Raw genomic sequence first — 23,929 nt, forward strand, 5'->3', positions numbered from 1 at the left:
AATTTAGTTGTCACTACTTTAGAGTTGCTTGAATTAACCCTAACCCTCAAAATCAAAAGGCACGGTGTTGTATTTGATCTCTTTATCAAGCCTTTTTTCCAGTAGAGGGGACACATTATTGAAAAAGTTAAAGAAACCCTGTTGATCTGGTCTACAGTTGATGAACTTTGACTCGCACGTAGCGACACTTAAGTCACTGACTGTTGGGATCGGATGTTCGCAGGGTGTGGATGTGATGATGTGTTTATGTAATTTCATTGGCTGGTGTTGCACAGAAACACAGGTGGTGTTAAGTGGCTGGTAAGACCTTGCTATAAGCCAGAACATTCTGCAAATGCTCATCTAGGAGCCTTCCGAACTGAAATGCCTCTTACTGGAAAAAAATGCAGCTTTTAAAAGAATTAACATTGTATCTAAGTTTAAGTAGCATCCCTGGTTATTTGCTATTTGATGCTTTTAACCGTGACTTTATGGTTTTTCTCTGTCATTCTGTAGCTATAATTTCAACACAGGAACTGTTTTATCTGTGTGAAAGCATTTCCCCTGGCCTTTCATTGCCTTGATTTTGTCAACTCAGCCTTTGTGTCCTCTTCTAAAGTTCTCAGGGAAACGTGGGAGGAAATCTGGTTACACAGCAGCTGCCAATGATGTTTAAACTTGCCCTCAGAGTGTTCACACACCCATACCAAGAATACCACGCCTGTGACGATGGTGTAATATTTAGGAGTGGAACACCGTGCCATGCACTTCCTGGCCTGCTACAGCCTTTCAATAAAAACGCCTTAAAGGCATACGCCTGTGTGTCTCATATCATCCCATATATGAGGAGAGAATCCTCCTCCAATGAAAGGCCAGCTTTTGATTTGGTCTTGTTCTGCAGGTTCTAAATTATTGGATTTGTTCTGGCATTAAAAAAATATTTTTTTAATGTGCATTTCTGTCATTTTTGCTCCTCTTTTAGCTTTGGTTAACATAAGGCTTCTAAGATTGGACTGACTGCTGATACAAGCGCTTCTTTTTTTATTGCTCTTGCACACACACTAACACGCGCTCCCACAGATACAGAGGTAATGGGCAGTGAGTTAGTGCAGCAGGGTCTGTGCCTGTCACCTCCGTTAATCACCGGGATCCTCACGCTGAGGACAAACGGCCGTACATAAACACCGAGCTGAACGGGCACTATGTTCTGTTGCAGAGCGTCAGGTCTGCTGGGAATCTTCGCGCTGTGCATCTCTGCTTTTAACACAAACCAATAAAATTTTATGAATGTGTTTGAAACGGAGGGAGATGGTAGCAGGGGGCAGCGTCGAGACAGGTGGTGGAGCCGAGCCGCGGTGTCGTTGAGTTGAAGCTTTAGCTGCTGTCTGGTTATGTAAGACGCATTTGCAATCAGGATGACAGTGATTTACTGTGATAAAGGCAGCGACAGCAAGCCTTACTCTTTCTTAGCCAACTCCTAAAGGTTCTCTGAGTGTGAAAAAGGGATGTGTGTTTCCTTATTCGTGTGTGATGATGGGGGGGGTTTGTGTGAAACTGAGTAAGCTGAGTGTGCACCTCGGAGAATCCATCATTGTGACGACCGGTCTTGCCTGTCCTGTCAACAGAAACGCACGCTTACACAAACACACAAAGGAAAATGGCTGAATATGAGGGCACGGAAAAGGAAGTGAGCATTCTAGACTTGCTTCCTTGTCGTGGCTAAATTCATTCAATTTCTGCTGACTTCACCGTCTTATTTCTTCCTTTCCTCTCAGTTTCTTCACTCTCGCTCTAGTCCACTCAGCTCTGGCCCCCTCCCTCGCCCTCCTCCTGTTTTTATTCCCCTCGCCCCCTGCCTTATCTCCCTCCGCTTCTCCACAGTTCATCATTATCTCTCTCCGAGCTCCCCCCTCTCATCCATCACCCTAAGCCACAGGTTTCCCTCATATTACTGCAGAATATGCCTTCATTTATCAAAAAGTGGAACACACAAGCACTCACACACACACTTGGAGTCTTTTTATACAGTATGAAGTTTGGACACACAATTACAGGCGCGTTGTGTGCAGCAGGGGAGCTGTTTTTGTAATTTGACCTTGTTGTTTTTCTGTGTCTCTGCAGACTGGTGTGCCTTGGCCTGGGTTTGCCTCATTACACTGAACCTGTACCTCAACCTGGTGAGAGAAGTGAGCACCAACAGATACCAAATGTGAGTAAGGGAATTGGAGTTATTTCCATTATTGATTGGTCTATTTACTGCAGATTTGATGCATCTGCTTAAGCAACAGCTGCAGCCTGAATGTTATGTTTTCCCATTATTTAGTACACAAAAGAGAACTGCTATGTATTTGGCACAAACTTTCACTTTGACTAAAGAGAGAATGTGATTCAAAACTGCAAGTTTAAGGCCACTGGGACCTCTCAAGGCTGCAGGTTCCACTTCCAGCTTGGACCCTTTAGTGCATGTTTTCCTCGCTCTCCTTCCCTCATTTCCTGTCTCTCTTTAGCTAATCAATCAATCAAGGCTAAAAGTTACAAAAACATTCTTTCCCAGATCAAAAACATTCATTATGAAACCATTTTGACACAGAGGTTTAACATGATAAAATTGTGAAGTATTGACCTTTCTCAGGGATCAGAGATCCTGGTATCATTATGCCCTGGAAAAACACTATTATGGTCAATTATCATCATTCCCACTCATTCTGGAAAACCTGGAAATAGTTGACTATTTTCCCAGCCATGGAAAGCACATGGATAATGAGCCAAGAAGCAAAATGTCCTGGAAAAATGTTAGACTTTTCATTTCAGATCTGATCTTCAGATCAGATTCAGATCTGAGTTCCCCAAAAAAATGACTTCTGAAAGGCTAAATTACATTCAAGATTATATAAAATATTGTATAAATGGTAGATTATGGGCAATAATATTAAGAACCAACTTCAGAGCAGCAGCTCTAGACATGAAAAACTGCACCTTCAGCTCTTCAACTTAACTGGATTTGAGAACATATGGTGTGTGCGTTTCGCAGTGGTGGTAAAGGAGCAGCAGATTTTGATGTAAAAGCCATAACAAGCTCAGTAGCTTCTGCAGCACAAACACAACCATGTAGTCTGCTATGGCCGGACCCGCGCAGGCGCCTTAAGGGAGCTACACTGTGTGTGACGTGATCGTTTCAAGAAAGATGTGGGTAGCCGTCCACACGGAGACAAACGCTAGTCGTTTATGAATTTATGCACTCTGGGACCCATTTTCAAAAAGTACCGTTTACAGTCACCCAAAACGCTGCTTCCGAGTGGATGAAATGCCGATATGACAAAAAACGTTTGCGTATACGCCTGAATTCGTCTCCGCATGGGCGGGGCCTTAATCTGGGAGATTGATGGTTCAAATCCCAGCCAGGTCCTTAACTTTGGATAAAAGTGTCTGACAGCTCAGTGAAATTTAAAGCCACAAACACAGAAACGGTTCGTTCTGAGCAGGGCTGAAACAGAGGGGTTTTTAGACACGCAAAAATCCTATACTAGAAGGTTTTTTTTTCAGCAACAGTGAAACAGAAAAAACTTATGTTATGTGATATTTCAGTTTCTTATTTTTGACACGTTTGCAAACATTTCTAAAATTCTGTTTTCACTGTGTTATGATGGAGTACTGAGTGTAGATTAATGAGAATAAAAAAGATTTTTCTGACTGTAGTATCAGGCTGCAACTAAACAAAAGAGAACTAAAGTGAAGGGGGTCTGAACATTTTCTGAATGCACTTTGGAAAACCTGCTAAAATATGTTATGAAAAAATAAGAATACTGTATATTGATAGAATGGACATATTAAATGTGCCAGAAATCATCAAATTTGGGGATTTATCACCATTTTTTTTAATCTTTTGCCATGTAAATGTGGCATTCATTTTTCAAAATGCTGGTCTTAAAGATGACTTCAGGAGTCTTACTTTTATCTTTTTTAAAATATGGAGGGACCTTGGATGGAAAACAAGGCAGAGTTTGAAGTCGTCTGTAGATGTGGAGTGATAGAATTGTTGCCAGCTGTTTTAACAGTAATTCAGTCATTAAATAAAGCTCCTTTGAGTCTTTCTTAGCTTGGAATAGAACAGAATGAACTTATTATTGATGTCTCTATAAACAACAGAAACTTAAGAGACCATCAGAAAACAGGACTGATAGCTGATTATTTTTAAGCTGGATGCATGATTTTATCAGTGCCATATTGGTATTGGCAGATATGAACATTTCTGCCAATCTGATATTTTGGCTATTAGAAAATCTGCCTACAGTATATCTTTTTTAGTGGAGTTTTAGGCTGGACCAACAGACCAGGTCGGCTTAAGTCTTTCTCTTTGAATTTTGTTGATTTATTTGTCCTCAAACTTTACGATGTAGGTTTTAGAGGGTGAAGTTTTTTCCAGATAGATATCAGTATTTATATAGATATTGGCTAATATTATTTTGTAAATATCAGTATGTTGGATATAGGCAAAAATATAATATCGTGCATCCCTATTTTCTTATTGTTAATGCCTGGAAACAGTTGAACAGGGGAGTTATCAGATGAGATAAACGTAACCTTGCAATGACACACCTTTTTTGCTTTTTCCACAGCTACAATTCATAGTCCTCTACATTTTTAACAGTGAAGTGAAAGCAGGAGGAGATATTTTGTTAAAAACCAAAACTTACAGGACAGAATCAGCTGAGATAAGAGGTACCACTTTGTCCGCAGGGGGTGCCAGTACTGACAAAAATAAATTAAGTTTCTCAAAGGAGTTTTAATTGGCTCATTAATTATAAAAGGAAATTCCTCTCTTATGTGCAGGATCATGTCATTCTCTTCTTTTTAATGTAAAAATCCTCTCCTCTTCTTTTGTGGATATTTCCCCTCTGTGTGTGTGTTTATGTGTTTGGTCTGTCAGAGCATGTGTCTCCCCATGGAGCATTGACAGCCCCCCTCCTCCTCCTCACCCTCCTCCTTTTCTTTCCCAGCCAGCCGACGCTCTAATTGAAAAGGGAGAGAGTGTCAGCCGTTAAGTGTGCGCGTGCATCTTCACGCTTCGTGGCTCGATGTTTCTGTCGCTCAAACTCCCATGAGCGCTTTCCACAGTGCGAGTGCGAATTTGCTCGCGTGCGTGTGAGATATTCACTCATTTTCCATACCTCGCACTGAGATGTATGATACAAACACGTAGCCTATTTAAAAAAATTACACTCTAGGTATGGAAGAGAGATTTTACAAGTTAGCGTCAACTGTTTGGAAAGTTGCTTGTCCGTGGTTTTATCTCGTTGGTGTGATGTGTATGAGCAGAAAGAGCTGGTAAAGGACTGCGCCCTCCTCCACCTCCCAGTGGGAGTTTCCCTGCATTGATTAGCAATAAGCCAGACGATATAATGGTGTTATAACTCAGAGGGAGACGGCTTTATGTTCGGGCAGGATAGGAGGCCAAAATCAGCTCGCTCCAGAGCCTTATCAGATGCATACCTCTCATAAGTCCACAGGGACTAGGTGGGAGGAGGACATGTCTGTATTTTTCTGCGAGGGTCGGTCACACATGACGCAAAATAATAAAACAACTCAGAGCGTAATGGGTTAGAGCAAGGCAAGGAGAGAGAGAGAGCGTCAGGGGGGTTGTCGTATATTGACTGCATAGAAAAAGCTGTATGTGTTTAGGCAGGCGAGTATGTGGCTTTGCATGCATGCACAATTACCCCTCAGCCCCCTAACTAAACCTCACATCCTCTCCTTCTCATTGTCTCCCCCTCTCTCATACACATATATTCACACACTTAGAGAGCGACAGCACAGTGTGATGGTTTATAAATGAACAAATCGCCAGAGGAGATGGAGAATGCAGGCTGGATGATCTAAGAGTGATTGAAGTGGATGCAAGAGAGGAAGGGAAGTGAGTCTGTGTGAGTGTGTTTATGTGTGTTTGAAGGACATATTCAGGCAAGTGAAGACTGAGCCTCCAGAGAGATTTCTATACGAGGCGGCGTGTGTTCGTGTGCGTGACTGACTGCAGCACGCAGGTGTGTGAAATGCCGAGCGCACGGCGGGTCCTGCTGTGCCTCATTAAGCCCATGTTGCGCGCAGCTCCGGACCTCGGCATCATCTCACACTCAAAGCGCTGCGAGTGTGTGGGGTATGAGCTACGGCGTGTCTATTATCTATGTGTGCGTGTGGGGGCAGACGCTCTCCGCATTGATTTCCTGACACCCCCCCTCAATAGCAGTCGTCACGCCACAGTGAGAAAGCACTGATTTCACCATTTGTACCGAGCTAGCTCTCGCTCTCTACTGTTCTCTTTCACTCTCTATTTGCTCTCTCTTTAGTACCCCTTACTTTTCCCTTCATTTCCCAGTCTCCCTTCCTCGCCACCTTTATTGTTTTTTATTAAATACCCCCTCCTTCTCTCTAGCCTTATTCACCCATGTGCCAAACTCTTGAAACCTTCCTGAAAGTTTTAGGATGTGAATGCCTAAAAGGGCATTTTTTACCCCAACTTGATCAGGACTGTTTTCCACCAGCCCTCCTTTAGATTTTCTGGGATGAGCTGAAGTGAGAACACAGCAGGAAATACTCAGGAAAATTTACCACAACCAAGCCGGAGGGGGTTCTGACCAGTGCAGGACCATTGACAGTGTGGCGAACAAATGATGCAATCTCTGAGCATGCAATGAAACTGCAGACTTACATTTTCTGTTCCCTTAATGTACTGTAAAATCTGGAATACAAGTCAGTTGTGCAGCTGTGTTGCTCTTCTTATTTTATGGAGTTTGCACATTTTTTAGATGATTTTTGGGGCTTTTTGCTCTTATTTTGACAGGACAGCTGAAAAGAGACAGGACACATGGGGAGAAAGTGTTAAGGAAGGACACGTACCGAACAGTGTCAGGATCCCACAACCAGTGCATTGGGACTATAGCCTCTGAATATGGACGCCTGCTTGACTCATTGAGCCAAACTGGCGCCCTTGAGTTTGCACATCTACATCCCTCTGGTGGTTGTTGTGAGAAAGATATTTAGCCCACAAGTTGATCTGCCCTCCTCTGTCTGTTAGTTGTCCTCAATGAGAAGTCCATTCATCCAACTTCTTCCGCAGAGGTCAGCCGCAGACTTGGACTCGTGCATGGGGCAATGGGTTAGCTGAGCAAGGCAGTGTGCTGTTCCCGGTATCTGAGCATGCAGACGAAAGTCAAAAGTTTTTTTGGTCCTCATGGTCTTTCTGTATGCTTGTAAGAGCTGGAGATTGAGTCAAGTCTGATGACTCCTTTGTGACAATTTGTTTTCAATGCATTTTTAGGTATTGTTGGCAAGACCGTGAGTCTAATGCTGACATGCTCAGAGGAGCAGGGATAGGAAGGGTCAGCTGTGCTTCTATGGGCACTTTCCCTGGCCTGATCCAGCTCTCAGCATATTGGATGCCCAGGACCTGGTGGGCGGGTCCAGACACAGCATGCATTGTGGAGGGGTCAGCTGGCACGATACCTGCAGATATGGAACATGGGCCTTGCACAGGCCAGGAAGAGCACTGTCCCTTTTTGCCACCTCTGACGCTACACACCGACTGCTCGCATTGGAGCCGTCATGTACACATGCCATGTTAAAATGCCATGTTAAAATGCCAGTTTTTACTTCAGAGAAAAGCATGTTTACTGCCTAGCTGAAAAAAATGTTTTGGTCAGAATGGTTAATGCCTTTATGAGCACTAACTACAGGGGTGAATTATTTGAATAACATGTCATTTTTGGTTTGAATCAGGATATTGATTTATGCATGATAAGGGGGATGGCTGTTATAACTCCAAGCCAGCCCATTGTAGCTGTCTATCAGGAGGCTTAAGACCCACCTCAGCTCTGCATCTTTGTCATGTTACTATATGTTAAGTCTGTTAAGGGCAGTGTTTTCGATATGGCGACTGCAAAAGCCCCTTTCAGTAGCTGAATGGCTGAAGTCATAATGTAGATTTTGGTTTTGTTTCTTCATTTGATAAAGGAACACAATATCTTTCTTCCAGATACTTCTATCCAAGATAATTAGATAAGTAAGTTGGAATTTCAAGAAAACAACCAGGATGGGTGCCCATGTCCAGCAAAACAGATATGTAAACTTACATATATATGGTAAATGTGTCTGACTAGAGCTTCCATAAGTCCTAAATGTTGAGCTGCCATTTTTTCTTCCAGGCACCAATTCACGACTCACTGAAAACAGCTCTGGGATCCACTTTTGTGTTCCGACCCACCACTTGAGAACCTCTGGTCTATAGTCATGTCTTGGCTCCTGAGAACCCCCCAACCCCACACCATGACTCCCCTTGTCCTATAGGGACAATCTCACACTTTGAATCAGTGTTTTAACAAACAACTTCAGGTGCAGTTCACTAGATAGTTTCAGAAACTTTTCATGAGTGTTTGTGTGAAAACAGATTATGAAGAGTGCAAATTCTACACTCTTATTCAGTCCCATCAACTGGCTCTCTTCCTTCCTCTTTTTTGCTCCTTCACTCTCCCTTTCTCCCTTGCTTTCTCCTCTTTTAGCACTCTCCCTTTTCTTACTTATTTCTTTTCTTATTCTACCTCTCCATGCTCTGTCAGATATTTCTCTCTTTCCTTCCTCTTTTTCAGTTTTTCCTTTCTCTTCTTCTCCATCTTATGTTTGATTGTAACTCTCTCTCACTCTCTCTCTATTTCTCCCTCTCTCTCATTCTCACTCATTAGCTCCTCTATGATACCCCATACTCATTTTCTTTTTTTTAGCACTTTCCCCTTTTTTTCTGTTTCCTCTTCTTCTCTCCCTCTCCCACTCTCTTTTGTTTATCATCACTCTTTCTCTCTCTCTCCCCCTCCCTATCACTCCCTACATCCCTCTCCCACCCACTACTCAGGTCTATTTAAACCACCAGCTGTCTCTCTTTCTCCTCCACCTCCCACACACTCGCACACTGCTGTCCATCAGATGTGGGGGGACAGAGAAGGAAATACGAGAGAGGAAATGTGAGTGCGTGTTTTTGTGTGGCGCACACAACTCAAGAGGGATTGAGTGTGTGTCAGCTGTGTCGCCACCGCTCGATTGACCGCACTTGGAACAAGTCAGGGCAGGACTTCCACTCTATTGACCGGGTGACGCTGTACGCTCTATAAAGTATCGACGCCCACACGGACGCCCGAGACACTGGAGCTCACACCTCATCTGTCTAACACAAACGCCACAAACACACACACACACACACACACACACAGCGCTAAGCAGAGCGATTGAGATTTTTTGAACTTGTTAGAATGCTGTCACTGTCTTTATTGAGCTTTCAGCTTTAAAGAAAAATAACAAAAGATGTAAAAAAACATTTTTTTTCTCTGGTTGGAGCTTTGTCCTTAAATTTCGCAGCTACAACCTCCTGCTGAGTGAAAAAATCTGCATCTCGTTTGTGGTTTTGATGCGCACATCTCGTCTGCAAATCATTTTTCCCACAACAGTGATGGTAATTTGATAGTAATAATGGTTTATGTTTTCATGAGTAATTGACAGTCTCTGGCTGTAAATAAACTCATTTACATTTGAAGAATGACCTCAGTATGAATGCCAACAAAGAGATGAGCAGAAGAAGAAGAAAATTGATTTTAAATTTTTCCTAAGGGTAAAGATCCCTTGTCTTAGTCCTCATGATTAATTAAGTTTCTCTCTTTTATCAGGTTTTACCATCTGATAGCATGGGGGGTTCCTCTGGTCATGGCGTCTTTTCCACTGCTGAAAGGTTACTACGGCCCTGCAGGAGCCTGGTGGTGAGTGACTTTTTCATTTTTTTTCATTGCAAAAACATTTGAAAACAATGCAATTTCTGTTTTTTTAATGGTTGATGGTATTGAAAAGAAAAAAACGAGCATCTTTACGTCATTTTTTTAATCTTATCTCTAATAGGAGAGAGAGCATACGTGATTCATTCCAATTCACAGGTTGGAAAAACTGATGCATTTCAAGCCATCTTGGCATTTAAGTTAAGATTATGTTGTTTACAAAAGACTGAGAGTCAAGAAGACTTCCTAATTTGCATCAATACGTTGGAAATAGTTCAGTATTTAAATTTTTTCAATGCCTTTTTTCAATTTATATAATCAGTATGTTTACAGGCACAGTTAAGGCTTTTCTATTGGATTATTGCCCTTGCAATTGCATACATGCACCAGGGGAGAAAATATGTATTGATGAGTGAATGTCTGACTCTGCAGTGATATGCACACCAACATTTGTAGAGAATTTATTGAGGTCAAGCATTGATGAGAAGGCCTGGCTCGCTATCTCCGTTCAAGTTCATCCCAGAGATGCTTGATGAAGTTCAGGTCGGGGCTCTGTGCAGGCCGGACAAGCTCTTCCACCCCTAACTCATCAAACCATGTCTTTATAGTCTTTGCCTTATGCAATAGGACATAGTCATTTTGGATTAGACAAAAACCTTCTTCAATCCGTTGCCACAAAGTTGGAAGCATAGCATTTTCCAAAATGTTTCTATGCTGAAGCATTAAGTTTCCCCTTCGCTGGAGATAAGAGGCGAAACCCTGAAGAACAGCCCCAAACCATTAGTAGAGCAGTGGGGACTTTAATGCACCATACATCTTAGCAGTTGTTGACCTTACTCTGTGGTTTTACATGGTCTTCCACTTCGTGGCTGATTAGCTGTTGTTTCTAAATGCTACCACTTTCTAATAATATTATCCCAGCAGGAATACAATTTCACAAATTGTCTTGTTGCAAAGGCGGCATTCATCACAGTACCATACTTGAAGTCACTGAGCTCTTCAGAATGACCCATTTTGTATCACATATGTTTGCAAAAGAAGACTGCATGGCTAGGTTTTTGATTTTGTACACCTGTGGCAACAGATTTCAAACACTTGAATTCAATAATTAACAGGTGTGGCCAAATACGTTTGTTCATATTGTTGAAAGAAGCAGTAGCTACAAACAGGGATTAGGGGTTCAGAGATTAGCTGCAGCTATAGCATCAATTTTTTCACAACTGGACAACTTTATCAAACAAAGAAGAGCAAAGAACTACACTGATGTCCTTTCTTTGTGGAAACCACCTGGCTCCACTGATAGTGAAGAATCATATATTTACATGACAATGGCTGCCTGTCGAGCATGCGTTGGAAAGTTTACTTCTGGGAGTATTGCCCAGATGGATGTGAAATATTTCCAATGCCATGGATATGTTTAACACTATCTGGCATATCAGCTGCTCTGTACATTCATACTTGTCCTATAGCTTACTCTTGGTACCCTCTGATGCACATATCCTACTACAGTATTTTCCACTTATAGATGATACTTGGATGGGCCACACAGGGATATTTTTAACCCACCAAAGTATATTAGCCAACCATGTTCTCTTCTTTAAATAATCAATTTATAATTACCATCCATGCAAAACAGAGATGCCCATGTATTCATAAATGCACTATTTAAGGAGCAAAGTTTCATGTTAACATGACATTTTTTTCTGCAGCTGCTTGCTGCCTATATCATGCTGTACTCCTGCAATCTAGGATGATGGTTCAATACGGTTTTTGTTAACAATAAGCATTTATACACAGCTTTCCTGCTATGATTACAGAATTTGGAGAGAAACATTTCAAAAGAGGTTTATGATGTTTGAGAATCTTTATACAATATACTACTGATAAATACGGTCCAAAGAGCAGGAAGACACAGAAAGTTGGCCAACACAATGAGGTGGGTGGGATGGCCCTCTCTGCCGCCCCTCTTGCCCAGGTATAGTGTCATTCTTTGGGAAACGCCGTACTAGCTTATGTTGATACAGACTCTTGTCATGCTATGAATTCATCAGTCAACTTTGATATGAAACTACAGAGCATGTGCACAATTCCAAGGTCAGTTTGAATCTTATTGAGGTGTACATGCCTAAGAAAATGGAGCCTAAATCGAGAAATTTGACCTGCTAAGATTTCAGTCACAAATATATTTACATGGGTTTAAATCTTCAGTTTTAGTCTAACAAACACAGTATATTGACCTATCTGCATGTAAACGTACACACTGTCTGAATTGCAACAATACTTTTGCATAATTTCAGTGCTGAAATGTTGCTATTATAAACTTAGTGCAAAAAGTAAGTAAATTTGTGTTTGGTAGATTGTTGTAAGAAAGCTTCTTGGTAACAAATCTTATACTGTTGTAAAGCCTGTCTATTTCCTTTTTGTAATGGTGCCACATTTGTAAGAAACATGAATTTGTGGGATGAGCAGCAGAGCTGAGTATGTGGGATGTGTCCATGAAAAATTTGCCATATCTTCTCTGCCAGTGCCAAACAGCTTATTCTGCTGTTGCTATTGACTCTTGTTTGGTGGATTGCATGATTGAAGTCTGAAGAAACAAGACTAATCAGCAGTTTAACAATATATTAATGTAACAAACAGGAGCCTTAGTAGCGTGTGGAAGAACCATACACAGCCACAACAGCCTGGCGCCTCCTCCTCATGCTGGTCACCACACTGCTGTGGGATGGCATCCCATTCTTCAACCAGCATTTGTCACTCTGGCACCAACAGCATGTTAAGCTGATCCCACAAGTGTTCAATGGGGTTGAGGTCAGGACTTCTGGCAGGCCATTCTATCCTCTCATCTCCCAAATTCTAGAGGTAGTCTCTGATAAACCCGCTGTGTGGGGGAGAGGTTAGTCACCTTGGAGGATGGTGTTCGGCCCCAGACTGTGGAGATATGGTGCCAATCAGGCACCTGATTGTCAGCACCTAAGGGTACCAGAAGCTTAAAATGAGTCACTAGCAACCACAGAATAAGCTGTTCGGTTCTGGCGGAGAAGATTTGTCAGATTTTCATGGCACATCCCACATACTAAGCTCTGCTGCTCATCCCAAAAATGCATGTTCCTTACAAATGTGACACTATTTAAAAGGGAAATAAACCGGCTTTCCAACAGTACAAGATTTATTGCCAAGAAGCATTGTTACAACAAAGAAATAATCTACCAAACACAAATTTTCTTACATTTTGTGCTAAATTAATTTCTCCAATTTAGGCGCTTGAAATAATGTTCATTATTGTCAAGAACCAAGCCAACTTTGGATACTTAGAACGTAAATAATTTAACAATTGATTTTTACTAGTAAGTTAAAGGTTCTGGCATCATAACAGCCCTATAGAGAGCACAGCCAACTGAACAGCTTTAGCAACGTTTTTATGTTTTCTCAGCCTGCGACATATTTTCCATTAAAGGCCCTTTTCTTTCAAGTAAGGCCACAGTTTTGGAATCATTCCAGGCTCCTTCCCTCGTAAGATTTTATGTGATAAAATTGGTCATTATAAGCACATCTTTGAGCAGTAAAAAACGCCCCCTCAGGCCCTCCACTTCTTGTGCTGGAAAAAGAAAGGCATTATTTGTTTGGAGGGTAGTTAGAGGGGTGAGGGAAAAAAGGGGAAGAGGCCGAAGAGAGGAGGCGGCGGAATGAGAATTGGGACAGAGCCTTAATCTCCGGGCTCGGCTCTCTCTTTTCCACTCTCGGCTTATTAATAGCTACAGCTGCACAGCTTTTTCCCCTCCGCAGTCGCACAAGTCTCTCTCTTCCGCTCACGCTTTCCCTTCCCTTTGTACAACCCTCATCGCTCACTCTCTCTTTCTCTCTCTCTCTCCCCAGCTGGATCATAGACGATCACGTAGCCTGGAGATTTGGGATGTAAGTAGACCCTTTCAGTGCCGGCATCAAAGCTTTCCCCACTGGGGGGGAGGTGAAGAGGAGGGGGTCTCTGCAGGGAAATGTGAAGGGTTGCATGTCAAGGGAGCCTGAAGGGTTTTTTCCCTCTTGGTGTAAGGCCAAGATGTGTGTATGTGCACATGGATGTGGCTGTGTCTGCCTCTGCCTTGTCAGATTTAGGGGAGTTGCTACACTGTGTATTTAAGTGTTTAGGACGGCTATGAAGGATTATGCCTGTCTACTGCTTTCTGCAACTGGCCCTAAGTCTGCGAGGGCTCTGCCAATCCCTGCCGCAGACGTTTAAACACACATCCACATCCACACACAACAACACTTTGCTACGAGCCAAGGTAATCGCATAGCTGCTCGCGGCATCAGCAGGGAATCAATCTTTCTAAACAAATAAGCATGCACACACACAGACACGCTCCCGCAGACAAACACTCTCACACAGGCATGCAGAACAACACATAGCTATCAGCTGTGCTAAACGAGCCCGTGTCTCTTTTATCAGTGCTCTTCTGCTCCCCGGCTCTTTCTAGTTTTCCGCGCTGTCGTGGCCCCGAGGGGACGAGCCGCTCAGAGGATCAGGGAATCTTCATTAGCTCTAATTACATCAAACCAGACGAGAGATTAGAGGCCAAGGCAGCAGCACCCGTCAAGGAAAAAAAAACACATACGCTTTAACATGCCCCGCCGACAGCTGGCAGGGAGAGTTGCAGGAGAGCAGAGGTTTCCGTATTAAAGGTGAAAAGTGGAAAAGGTGGGAGGGGAGACATACGGGGATACAGTTAGGGAGATGGGGAATTACTCAGCAGGAGGAGGAAAGAGAAGGCGGCGTACAGCTGAAGGGGGCAGGAGAGAGAGATATAGATTGGCCTCGTCTCTGCCCACGCCCCGTAGTGTGTCTTCATCAGAGTTCAGCGAAGCGCGCGGACAGGACAGAGGAGGTTGGGGAGGATCGGATGAGGGGGAGGGTGCGAAAAGGAATGAAAAGCGGAGGACAGCGTTTTGTGACCGAGGTGCAGAGTTTCAGGGGGTTGAGTCAGCAATTGGAAACACTCAAGTTAGCTGAGTCACCGCTCTGAGAGGTTCCCATCGGTGTGGATCCTGGGTTCTGGTTAGAAATAGACATGGAAAAACTGGCTCATGAGTGGAAACTTATAATTACCAGAGTACTTTTGTCCAAATTACTCAGGGGATGGTAACATGGTCCAAAAAATGCCTCGTTGGATGAGTGGTCATTGAAATTGAGTGTTGATGTTCATGGTCCCACAAAGAATAATTCTGGGCACTTCTTCTTTCTTCTGCACAACAATTTTTTATACTCGATTTCTATTATAGTTGCTTTTTAATTTTTACAATAAAAATTGAACAACAGAAAAAACAGGCCAACAAACAAAGTACAGTACAGTTCATTTTTCAGTTATGTTTCAATTAGGGGTTACCATCTCTCACTTCCATCTTATCACCTGAATGAGTTTGTATACAGCGTAGGCCGTACATACAAACCAATGATGGGACCAAATTGATTGGACACACCTCGCTATAGAAGGCCTCACAGCTGACAATGCAAATCAGAGCAAAAACCAAGCCATGAGGTCAAAGGAACTGCCTGCAGAGCTCAGGGGCAGGATTGTTGCAAGGCACAAATCTTGGGAAGTCTTCAAAATAATTCTGTTGCACTGAAGGTTCCCAAGAGCACAGTGGCCCCCAACTAGCTCCTGGAAGATTTTTGGCACAAACAGGACTCTTCCAGGAGCTAGTTGTCCGGCCAAGCTGAGCAATTGGGGAGGATGGGCTTCATGGGTGACCAAGAAACCGCTGGTCACTCTGACTGAGCTCCAGAGATGCTGTGTGGAGATGGGACAAAGTTCCAGAAGGACAACCATCACTGCAGCCCTCCACCAATCTGGGTTTTATGGCAGAGTGAAAGCCTCTCCTCAGTGCAAAACACATGAAAAGCCCACTCTGAGTTTGCAAAAAATCTCCATGTGAAAGTCAAGCAGGCTTTCAGGTGTTTACACTGAGGAGGGGCTTCTGTAAGCCCACATCAGTGGGAGGCTGCGTTAATAGTTGATAGCCCTGGGTGAATAGATGTAATGTAACAAACATTACTGTTGCTTATTTATTTAATTAAGTAGCAAAAACAGAGGAGATGCTTGTATGCTAGATGTAAAGACACCTGAGGATTCTCTGAAATAATAATGAGTTAAAAGAATGAAAAGTGAGAAAGTGGTAGGAGTATATAGGTTTCACTTCTCCCAAATCGTTTTCGGTTACAGTTATTAATAATTAAGTTTTGTTTTTTTATTTTGGTGCAAAATGAAGTCATTCATCATCATCATCATCATAAAAACAAAGACATTAATGATATACCCTCTCCATATTTTCTCTAACAATAGAAATACATAATCATTTACCGCTGTGTGTAGCCCTATTTAGGGCTTCCTGATTGCGGCAAAAATCATAATCACAATTATTATGATTTGTATTGAAATCATGGTTGTGAATCACGTTTATGTTGTGACTTTACAGCATATAAATCACTTGCATTTTCATACTTAGACGCTCGTAACATTTTGAAAAACAAGCAATAAAGATAAATAAATGGGAAAAAACATTGATATATAAAAAATAATGCTTAAAAAATACTTTTATTGCCAAAATATAAGAAATGTTACTGAAATATTTGCCTCATAACAATACATGGGAAGCCAAAATCATAATTGAAATTAAAACTTGATTATTTCTCAGCCCTACTCTTATTCAAACACACAGAAAACTGCTAAAAAATTCCCCCTACATTACTAGGCAAGCTGCGTGTGTGACCACAAACAACCAAAGTTTTTACTCTGACTTTTCTGGTATTTTTTCCTTCCAGCTCCATAGTTAAATTTCCACAAGAGGTCTGGGTGAGCCGATGTGTCTGTGCTCCAGATAATATCCAGGAAATTCACCCTGAGAGGGAGGGGATGGTGATCCTGTAGCCAGTGCACAACTGGTGAAATCTAAATGCAAATAATGAAGCATGTACTTCCATCCAACAACATGTAGCATTGCTGCAAAGGCAAACTCCATCATCAGTTCTGGACTCTGTTGCTTGTTTTTAGCAGAAAATGGATTTTGCATTTCCCAGAAAAATCTCTGTAAAATACAGTCACAGTAGCCTCTTAGATTTATTTTTCAATCTTTTTACTAGGTTTCTCAAGGAAAATAAGTAAGAGAAAAAAAAGCATCACAAATTCATGCTTCCCCATGGAAGAAATTTAATAACTTTGGGGCCATGTGAACCATTTATTCGCCCCCAGCGTTTGGTTAAAGTTTAGATATGTTCAACAGTTCTGCCTAAACAGCTATAAAACTAAAGCAGCATTACTATGCAAAACAGTGAAGTTAGTGTGTTCTTGCAGCGTCCTTTTTCTCTATTGGAGGAGTGTGCCACCCAACCAGGCGCATCACTACCCTTAATGTGACACATCTCACACTTGTCTATGAGCAGTGAGGTCTTTTAAAGCCCTCTAACCCTCTATTATTGTCATTTTCTTTTGTTAAAGATTTTTGGGGGCTCTTTTCCTTTATTTAATAAGACACATGAAGGGAGACAGAAATATAGGGGTCGAGAGTGGGGGAAGACCTGCCCCAAACAGTGCCAGGACAAGAATTCAGTTGCAGCTAGGACCAAAGCCTCTGGAAACGGGTGCCTGCTCTACCACCTTGGCTAACCGCAATGCCCTTGCCTTCTGTTATGAAGACCTTTTGGCACCAGCCTACTAAAATAGGTGAAAAGTAACACATGCAAGCAGGGGAAGCTAAGATGATATGAAAACTCGAGGTTTGTAAATGTCAGTAGGTTTACATGCACTAGGAGAAGGTTGCATTGTTATGTTAGTCCAGGTAAAATAGGACTTAATGTTACTATTGTTCCATATCCAAAATTCAAATATGAGCTGGACCTCTGGACTATATTTGGGGCTTTATTACACAGCAGGTGGAGGGTTGGTCAGCAGGGTGGAAAACTTAATGGCCAGGATTGTACTTTACAGCCTTTTTGCCTCCTTTGGAAACTTTGTAGTGCATGTATGTCATGATCCCAAGACCCACCCACATCTCCTGGGTGGCCTTGTTTGGGTTCATCAAGGTCTACAGCTTGGTAAACAAGCGTTCTGTACATCCTCCATAGTCTCTGTGTTTAGCTTTGACTTGGAAGCACAAAAGCATAAATGCAAAGCATAGCAGGAGTCATGCTTTTATCTTGCTTCAGGTATCACCATAAGTTAGTGGCATGGCATTCATCTCAGTTTAGCAGAAGTAAAGCATAGAGTGTGTTAAAAAAAGAAGTGTAAATCTGCAAAATGTGTCCATACCTTCATCATTTGTCATAAAGCCAACTAGCTACTTGCTAACCTATTAGCAAGGTCAACTGGAAGAGGGCATTCTGCACATGCTCCATAGGTAATGAGTTTATAGCAGAGGGTCGCTTTTAGTCTGCCTTTCAATATCACCATAAGGGGGAGCATACATTTCTTTTCAAGGCTCAAGGTTCACTTTATTGTCCCTGTGCAGGGCAATTTGTTTTGTAGTCATCATACATCCAGACCAATCATAAATACAACATAAAGACAGAATAAATACAAGTTCAACAAGACACTGGGTAATAAAATAGATAACAACAATTAAAACACAAAATGCACAGGCACACAATTACTCATCTAAAAAGCCAAAGTCAGAAATATATTTTTAGCCTTTTAGTCCTGCATGCTGGCAGACTGAATCTGTGGCCGGATGGTAGCAGCATAAACTCAGAAAACAAATGATGGCTGTGATCAGCCAGGATTGACTGAGCCTTTTTGAGGGTCCTAACTTGTACAGATGTGAAAGGTCGTTAAGAGTCCAACCTGAAATGCATGGAATCTGTTTGACAAATGTAAAGCGTTGTGAATGTACAAAATGTACAGAGCTGTAAAGCTATCCAAGTTTTCACCACTTTGCTGTAACTATGTAGTTAGCTGCTTGCTAACTTGGTAGCATGGTCAACCCCTGGAGGTGCCATTGTAGGCTAGAAGAGGGCAGAGCAGAGCTTAACATGCTCCAGTCAATAAATCAATTATCTCGCTATGCTTGTAAGTTGGAGCTAGGAAAGTAGTCCAGTTAACTTGCTGTAACCCATATTACTATCCATCCATTTTCTACACCGCTTATCCTGTTGGGGTCATGGGGGGCTGGAGCCTATCCCAGCTGTACTGGGCAAGAGGTGGGGTACACCCTGGACTGGTCACCAGTCAATCACAGGGCTGACATGCAGAGAAAAACCAGGCACTCTCACATTCACACCTACTGCCAACTTAGGAGTCACCAATTAGAAAGCTGGAGTCCTCAGAGAGAGTACACACAATGAAAATAAAGGCAGAAATCAAAGTGGCAGAAACTGGCAAAAAAAGGGGGGTAACAGGAGGTGACAAATAGATAGTTGCAAAAATTGGTTGATAGAGGCCAAAAACTAGGCATTAAGTGGCAAACAGGGTTTAAAAGTGGAAATGGGTTGAAAAGGTGATGAAGAAATTGGTAAAAATGGGTCAAGAAAAGGTAGCAATTGACACAAATGTGTTTTAAGTCACAAAAACAGGCAAAAAAGCGCTGGGAAGGGGTTGCAAGTGGCAAAAAAATGATTTTAGAAATGTGAAAATGGGCAGAAATTTGGCTAATTGTGGTTAAAGCTTGCAAAATGGGCATAAAGGTGTGTTAATAATGGCAAAAATTGGTTATTGGAGCAACAATGGGCACATAGTGGGAAAAATGGGTTAAGAGTGGCAAAATGGGCAAAAAACGTAGTGAAAAGAGATTATTAGTGACAAAAAGATGTGATTAAAAGTGGCAGAAAAAAGGCAGAAGAGATGGTGAAATAGGATTTTAGAAATGGTTTGACTGTGCCAAAATGTTTAAAGTGGTTACAATGGGTCAAAAGAGGAAAAAATAGTCAGAAAGTGGCACAAATTGGTATATAGTGGCAAAATGGATACAAAACATAGCTAATTGCAGTTAAAATTGGCAAAAAATGGCTTTAAAAGTGGTGAAAATGTTTAAAAAGTGGCAAGACTTGGTTAGCGGGGCAATTTATAGGCCTAAAATGGAAAAATGGGTCAAAGGTGGCAAAACTGGCTTAAAAAAAAGATTAAAAGCGGGATGAAGACTGGCACCAATGCCACTGATCCAACTCACATACGTAGATGCTATCAGTAAAACACAACTAGGGAAGGCTTGTTCTCTGGGTTTGTCATCAAAATACATGTAAATATGTTGTGTTATTGTACTGTTGTCTAAAACTTGTTCTTGAGCTTTTAATGGCTGTACATCAGTGCTACCTGGGCCTCTCCTCTGTCATTTTGCTCAGGTCTTATATGTGGCAAATCAAAGTTTAATTTCCTGTCATTTAAAGCAGCTTTTTATGACATCCAAATCATTCCCAACTGTAATTTTGTTAGGTGAAAACCCTACCCAAACGTAAGTTGGGTGTCATTTATATAATGTTGGCATTAGCTCAAAAATGCACCCTCAGAGAGCTCCTGGTATAGCTGAAAGCTTTTTGTCTTCTATGCTTTCACACCTCTCTCCTCTCTTCCCATCTCTCCGTTTGTCATGTTCCAGTCTAAGTAGTCGAACAGGTAGATCGTGATCTTTCACTCAGATGTAGGATCTTGTTGGTCAGAGTTGACGGCTGCAGTTGAGCACTAACCCTCACAGACGAGTCTTCCCGCCACGCTCTCATCCCCTACAGAGCTCTTCAATTAGGGCTCCTTTCAGCCGAGCCTCATTCTTCACTTCTGAGCGGCACTGGAGGGAAGGCCAGGCTGAGGCCGAGAGATTCAATCTGTGCAACCCTGTGATGATCTTTCATTCTGCCAGTTTCAGGCCTTCTCTCTCGCTCACTGTTGTCCTCTCAAACCCCCTCTGGTCCTTCGCCTTTCTGCACATCCTTCTGTGCTCTATCTATTGGCTGCAGCCTCTTTCTGCTATTCCTTTCATTCTCTCTGACCTTCTCCCTCTCTCTGTCTTTTAATCATCCCGTGCTTCTTTTATTTCTGCTCTTCCCGGTCCTGACCCACACCCTGCCATCATCCATCCACCTTTCCATGCTCACCTCTATTCTCGTCTTCACTTTTATCATCCATTGCCTGCTCCAAATCTGCTCGCTCTCTCTCTGTGCCTTTATTTGATTCTCTCTTTCACTCGCTCTCTCTCTCTCTCTCTCTCTCTCTCTCTCTCTCTGGGTAGTGCTCAGCTGTAGAGCACAGCGGACTCTAATGGCAGATCATTATCATGCTAATTAGAGCACTTTGTAGCTGCCGCCCGTCATTCTTTCTCCTCCCCGCACACCCCCCACCCCACACTATCGTTAAAAAGGCCGCCCCCTCCTTTCTCCCCCTCTCCACCGACTCGCCCCGCACAGCCCACCCTCCCATCGCCACCCCCACCTCGTCTCTCCATCATTAACGGGACGTGCGCTAGTGTAATTGGACGCTGTTTATTCCAGGGAGCGGGTTATTAAATCACACCGAGGTGATGCTCGTGCAGGTCTCCCCCTGAAACGCTTTCATCATTGTCCCGTGCTGTTATTGAACCAGTGTGGACGTTCACAAACACATGCACTCTAACACAGTCTCATATACGTGTTCAAAGATGGTGTTCTTTGTATATTGATGTTTTCTTACACAATGTTTGATGTAGCCTTTTTCCGTTATTCCCTGCTGTGAAACAAATGATTGACATTCTAGATTCCTCTACCCATAAAATATTTAAATCAATCTTATTCAGTGGCTTCAGTCAACCTAAAAGCTTAACGATAAGGCTGCAAGTCACAGGTTTCATCTCAATTCAGTATAACAACAGTTTTTGGAAAGCACTATATTTGCTGTCATCACTAAGCTTTTTTTATGAATGCACTGCTGAGATTTTAAGAAAACTATGCATTAACTATAAAAATTCACAGTACAAATAAAAGAGAAAAGAAGAAAAACAATGGCCGCATGTGTTCTTTTTATACATACACCAATGTTTTCCACAGAATGGCACTATCCTTGAGCGGTAGGGGTGGCAGAGGGGGCCATTCCACCTTGCTCTTTTAAAAGTTTTCCTCAGCAGTATTTTGTGTAAAGACACTAGAAGAACATCACTCACCTTTTGAAACGTTTCACTTGATATTCCATGCTCACTATGGATGCTGATGAGGTAGCATATCACAGCCATCATCCTAGGATGCAGCACAGGATAATACCAGCAGCAAACAGCTGTGGAAAAAATGTTAAAATGATAGTCTTAGAAGCTTAACATGAGATGTTGCTCTTTAAATGGAGCATTTAAGGAGCACAAGTACAAGAGGACACCTTTCTCTCATGCATGGATAGTGATTATATATAGATTTTATCAAAAGAGGAAGAAAACATGGTCAACAAATATACCTGGGTGGCTTTAAATATACTTGCGCGGCTTACGCCAGTTTGGTATATGTGTGTGAAACACTTTACACCATAACAATCACAAAAATGTACTTAGTAAATCAGATAACAAAGATGCCAACTTTGATAGCGGGTAATCAGTAAATACCATTAATTATTCAGTGAATTAAGAGGTAACGTTGACCAGAATGATAAAAAAAACTACTCTGATAAACTAAGACTGAACAGTTTAAGGTTGTTAAAACATTGAATTGTGTTAACACTACTCAATCCCTTTAAGTGTTTTTTGTCATCGACTACTTTTACAACCATTCTTTAATCTGCTTTCCCAGAATCCCTTCTGACATTTGGCACTTTTGCACCATGAGTGAAGTCACTGATTGAGTTAGACAAGTCCCACCTGTGGAGAGCAACCACAATGGATGGTATACTGAACATCAAGTATACTCTGCATCACATCTAAGCTGTACGCAGGTGCCAGCGCATGTGGTCAACAGGCCCCTCCTCGAATGTGTAACTACGCAAGCAGACTGCAAGTACTGTGACTGGTCCAATGGGTAGCACTGGTGACTGCCAGTCTCTGAGTGATGTCTACAAGCATGTTCTGTGTACTCTACAGTGACATAAATTGGTGCAGAAGGTGATTTAATCTGAGTTACCTGCAGACATCTGACATGCATTTTCTCATCCATGTCTCTCAGTGGCTGAATGAGGGCAAAAAACTTCCCCTGTCCTCTGACTCAGCTGATTCAGCAGCTTTGTTTTTCATCTCCTCTGATGTCTCCTACCTTTCTTCTTTGTAATAACTGCAGTATAATCAACTGCTGCTTAATATTTATCTACCCCAACTCAACCATAATATGCTGAGTTTTAGTTATCATGGTTTCCTGTACGGCGCTGCGACTGGCATAAAAATCAAACTGCTGTGCAGAGAAGTGTCAGACAGAGTATTGCAGAGTGATGTGGCTGCACCAGTGCACAAGTATGTGGGGCTCACAACATTGTATGCCACTGCGGTGTTACCTACAGCATAGACCCAACACAGAAGTATAAACCAGGACTTAGCATGTGAGATCAAGGTGTGGATCAATCTTCCATCTCAGGTACAGGAAGAGTCTAGGAAGAGTAACTAATCACATTTACTTGAATTACAGTAATTGAGTATATTTCTCATGTGCTTTCACTTTTAAAATGTTTTCGGGTTTTATTGTTGTAATAGTACTGTGGATAGAGCTGGAATCAGGAAAGAGAGAGTGGGGGAAAACATGCAGTGAAAGAGCCACAGGCCAGACTTGAACCCAGGCCACCCATGCACATGGGGCAGGACCTAACCACTAGGCCATCCACGCCCCATGCACATGTAATTTTTTGGGTACATTGGGAAATCACTACTTTTACTTCTACTCAATTAATTTATAACTAGAGTAACTGTACTTTTACTTGAGTACAGTACTCTTGTCCTTTCTCACCTCTGTTGACTTCACAGTAGCACAGATCAAGAGAATTATTCACCGCCACAGCAAGAACTGGACTGTTGATAGCTCAGGGTTAAATATTCACATGTTGACTTTTACTCCCCAAGTGTAATTTTAACTCCATTCTGAATTAAATGGTCTTCAGCAGAGGAATTGTTTGACTGTATTGTTCCACCAGTTTTTGTTCAACTTCGTAGAGAGTCATTTGTTCTAAACTTCCCCCACTTCAATTTCAAATCTGAGGGAAAATGTGGGCAGGGTTTCCCATCATGCCCTTGGGCGAATT

The 23,929-nt window shown here is 42.2% G+C and overlaps 1 protein-coding gene across 3 annotated transcripts in view; it reads left to right on the top strand.

The window, feature by feature from the left end:
• si:dkey-100n23.5 (cyclic AMP receptor-like protein A) overlaps positions 1 to 23,929 on the top strand; it is a 120,360-nt gene that overhangs the window by 18,055 nt on the left and 78,376 nt on the right. For all 3 annotated transcript variants that reach the window (XM_041807723.1, XM_041807725.1, XM_041807724.1), the window contains 3 exons: positions 2,101 to 2,188; positions 9,681 to 9,770; positions 13,659 to 13,697. In XM_041807723.1, the coding sequence (XP_041663657.1) occupies positions 2,101 to 2,188; positions 9,681 to 9,770; positions 13,659 to 13,697 (217 nt within the window). The remainder of the gene's footprint in view (positions 1 to 2,100; positions 2,189 to 9,680; positions 9,771 to 13,658; positions 13,698 to 23,929) is intronic.

Source organism: Cheilinus undulatus, linkage group 15 (assembly GCF_018320785.1).
Source record: "Cheilinus undulatus linkage group 15, ASM1832078v1, whole genome shotgun sequence".
In the NCBI taxonomy this organism is placed as follows: Eukaryota; Metazoa; Chordata; class Actinopteri; order Labriformes; family Labridae; genus Cheilinus; species Cheilinus undulatus.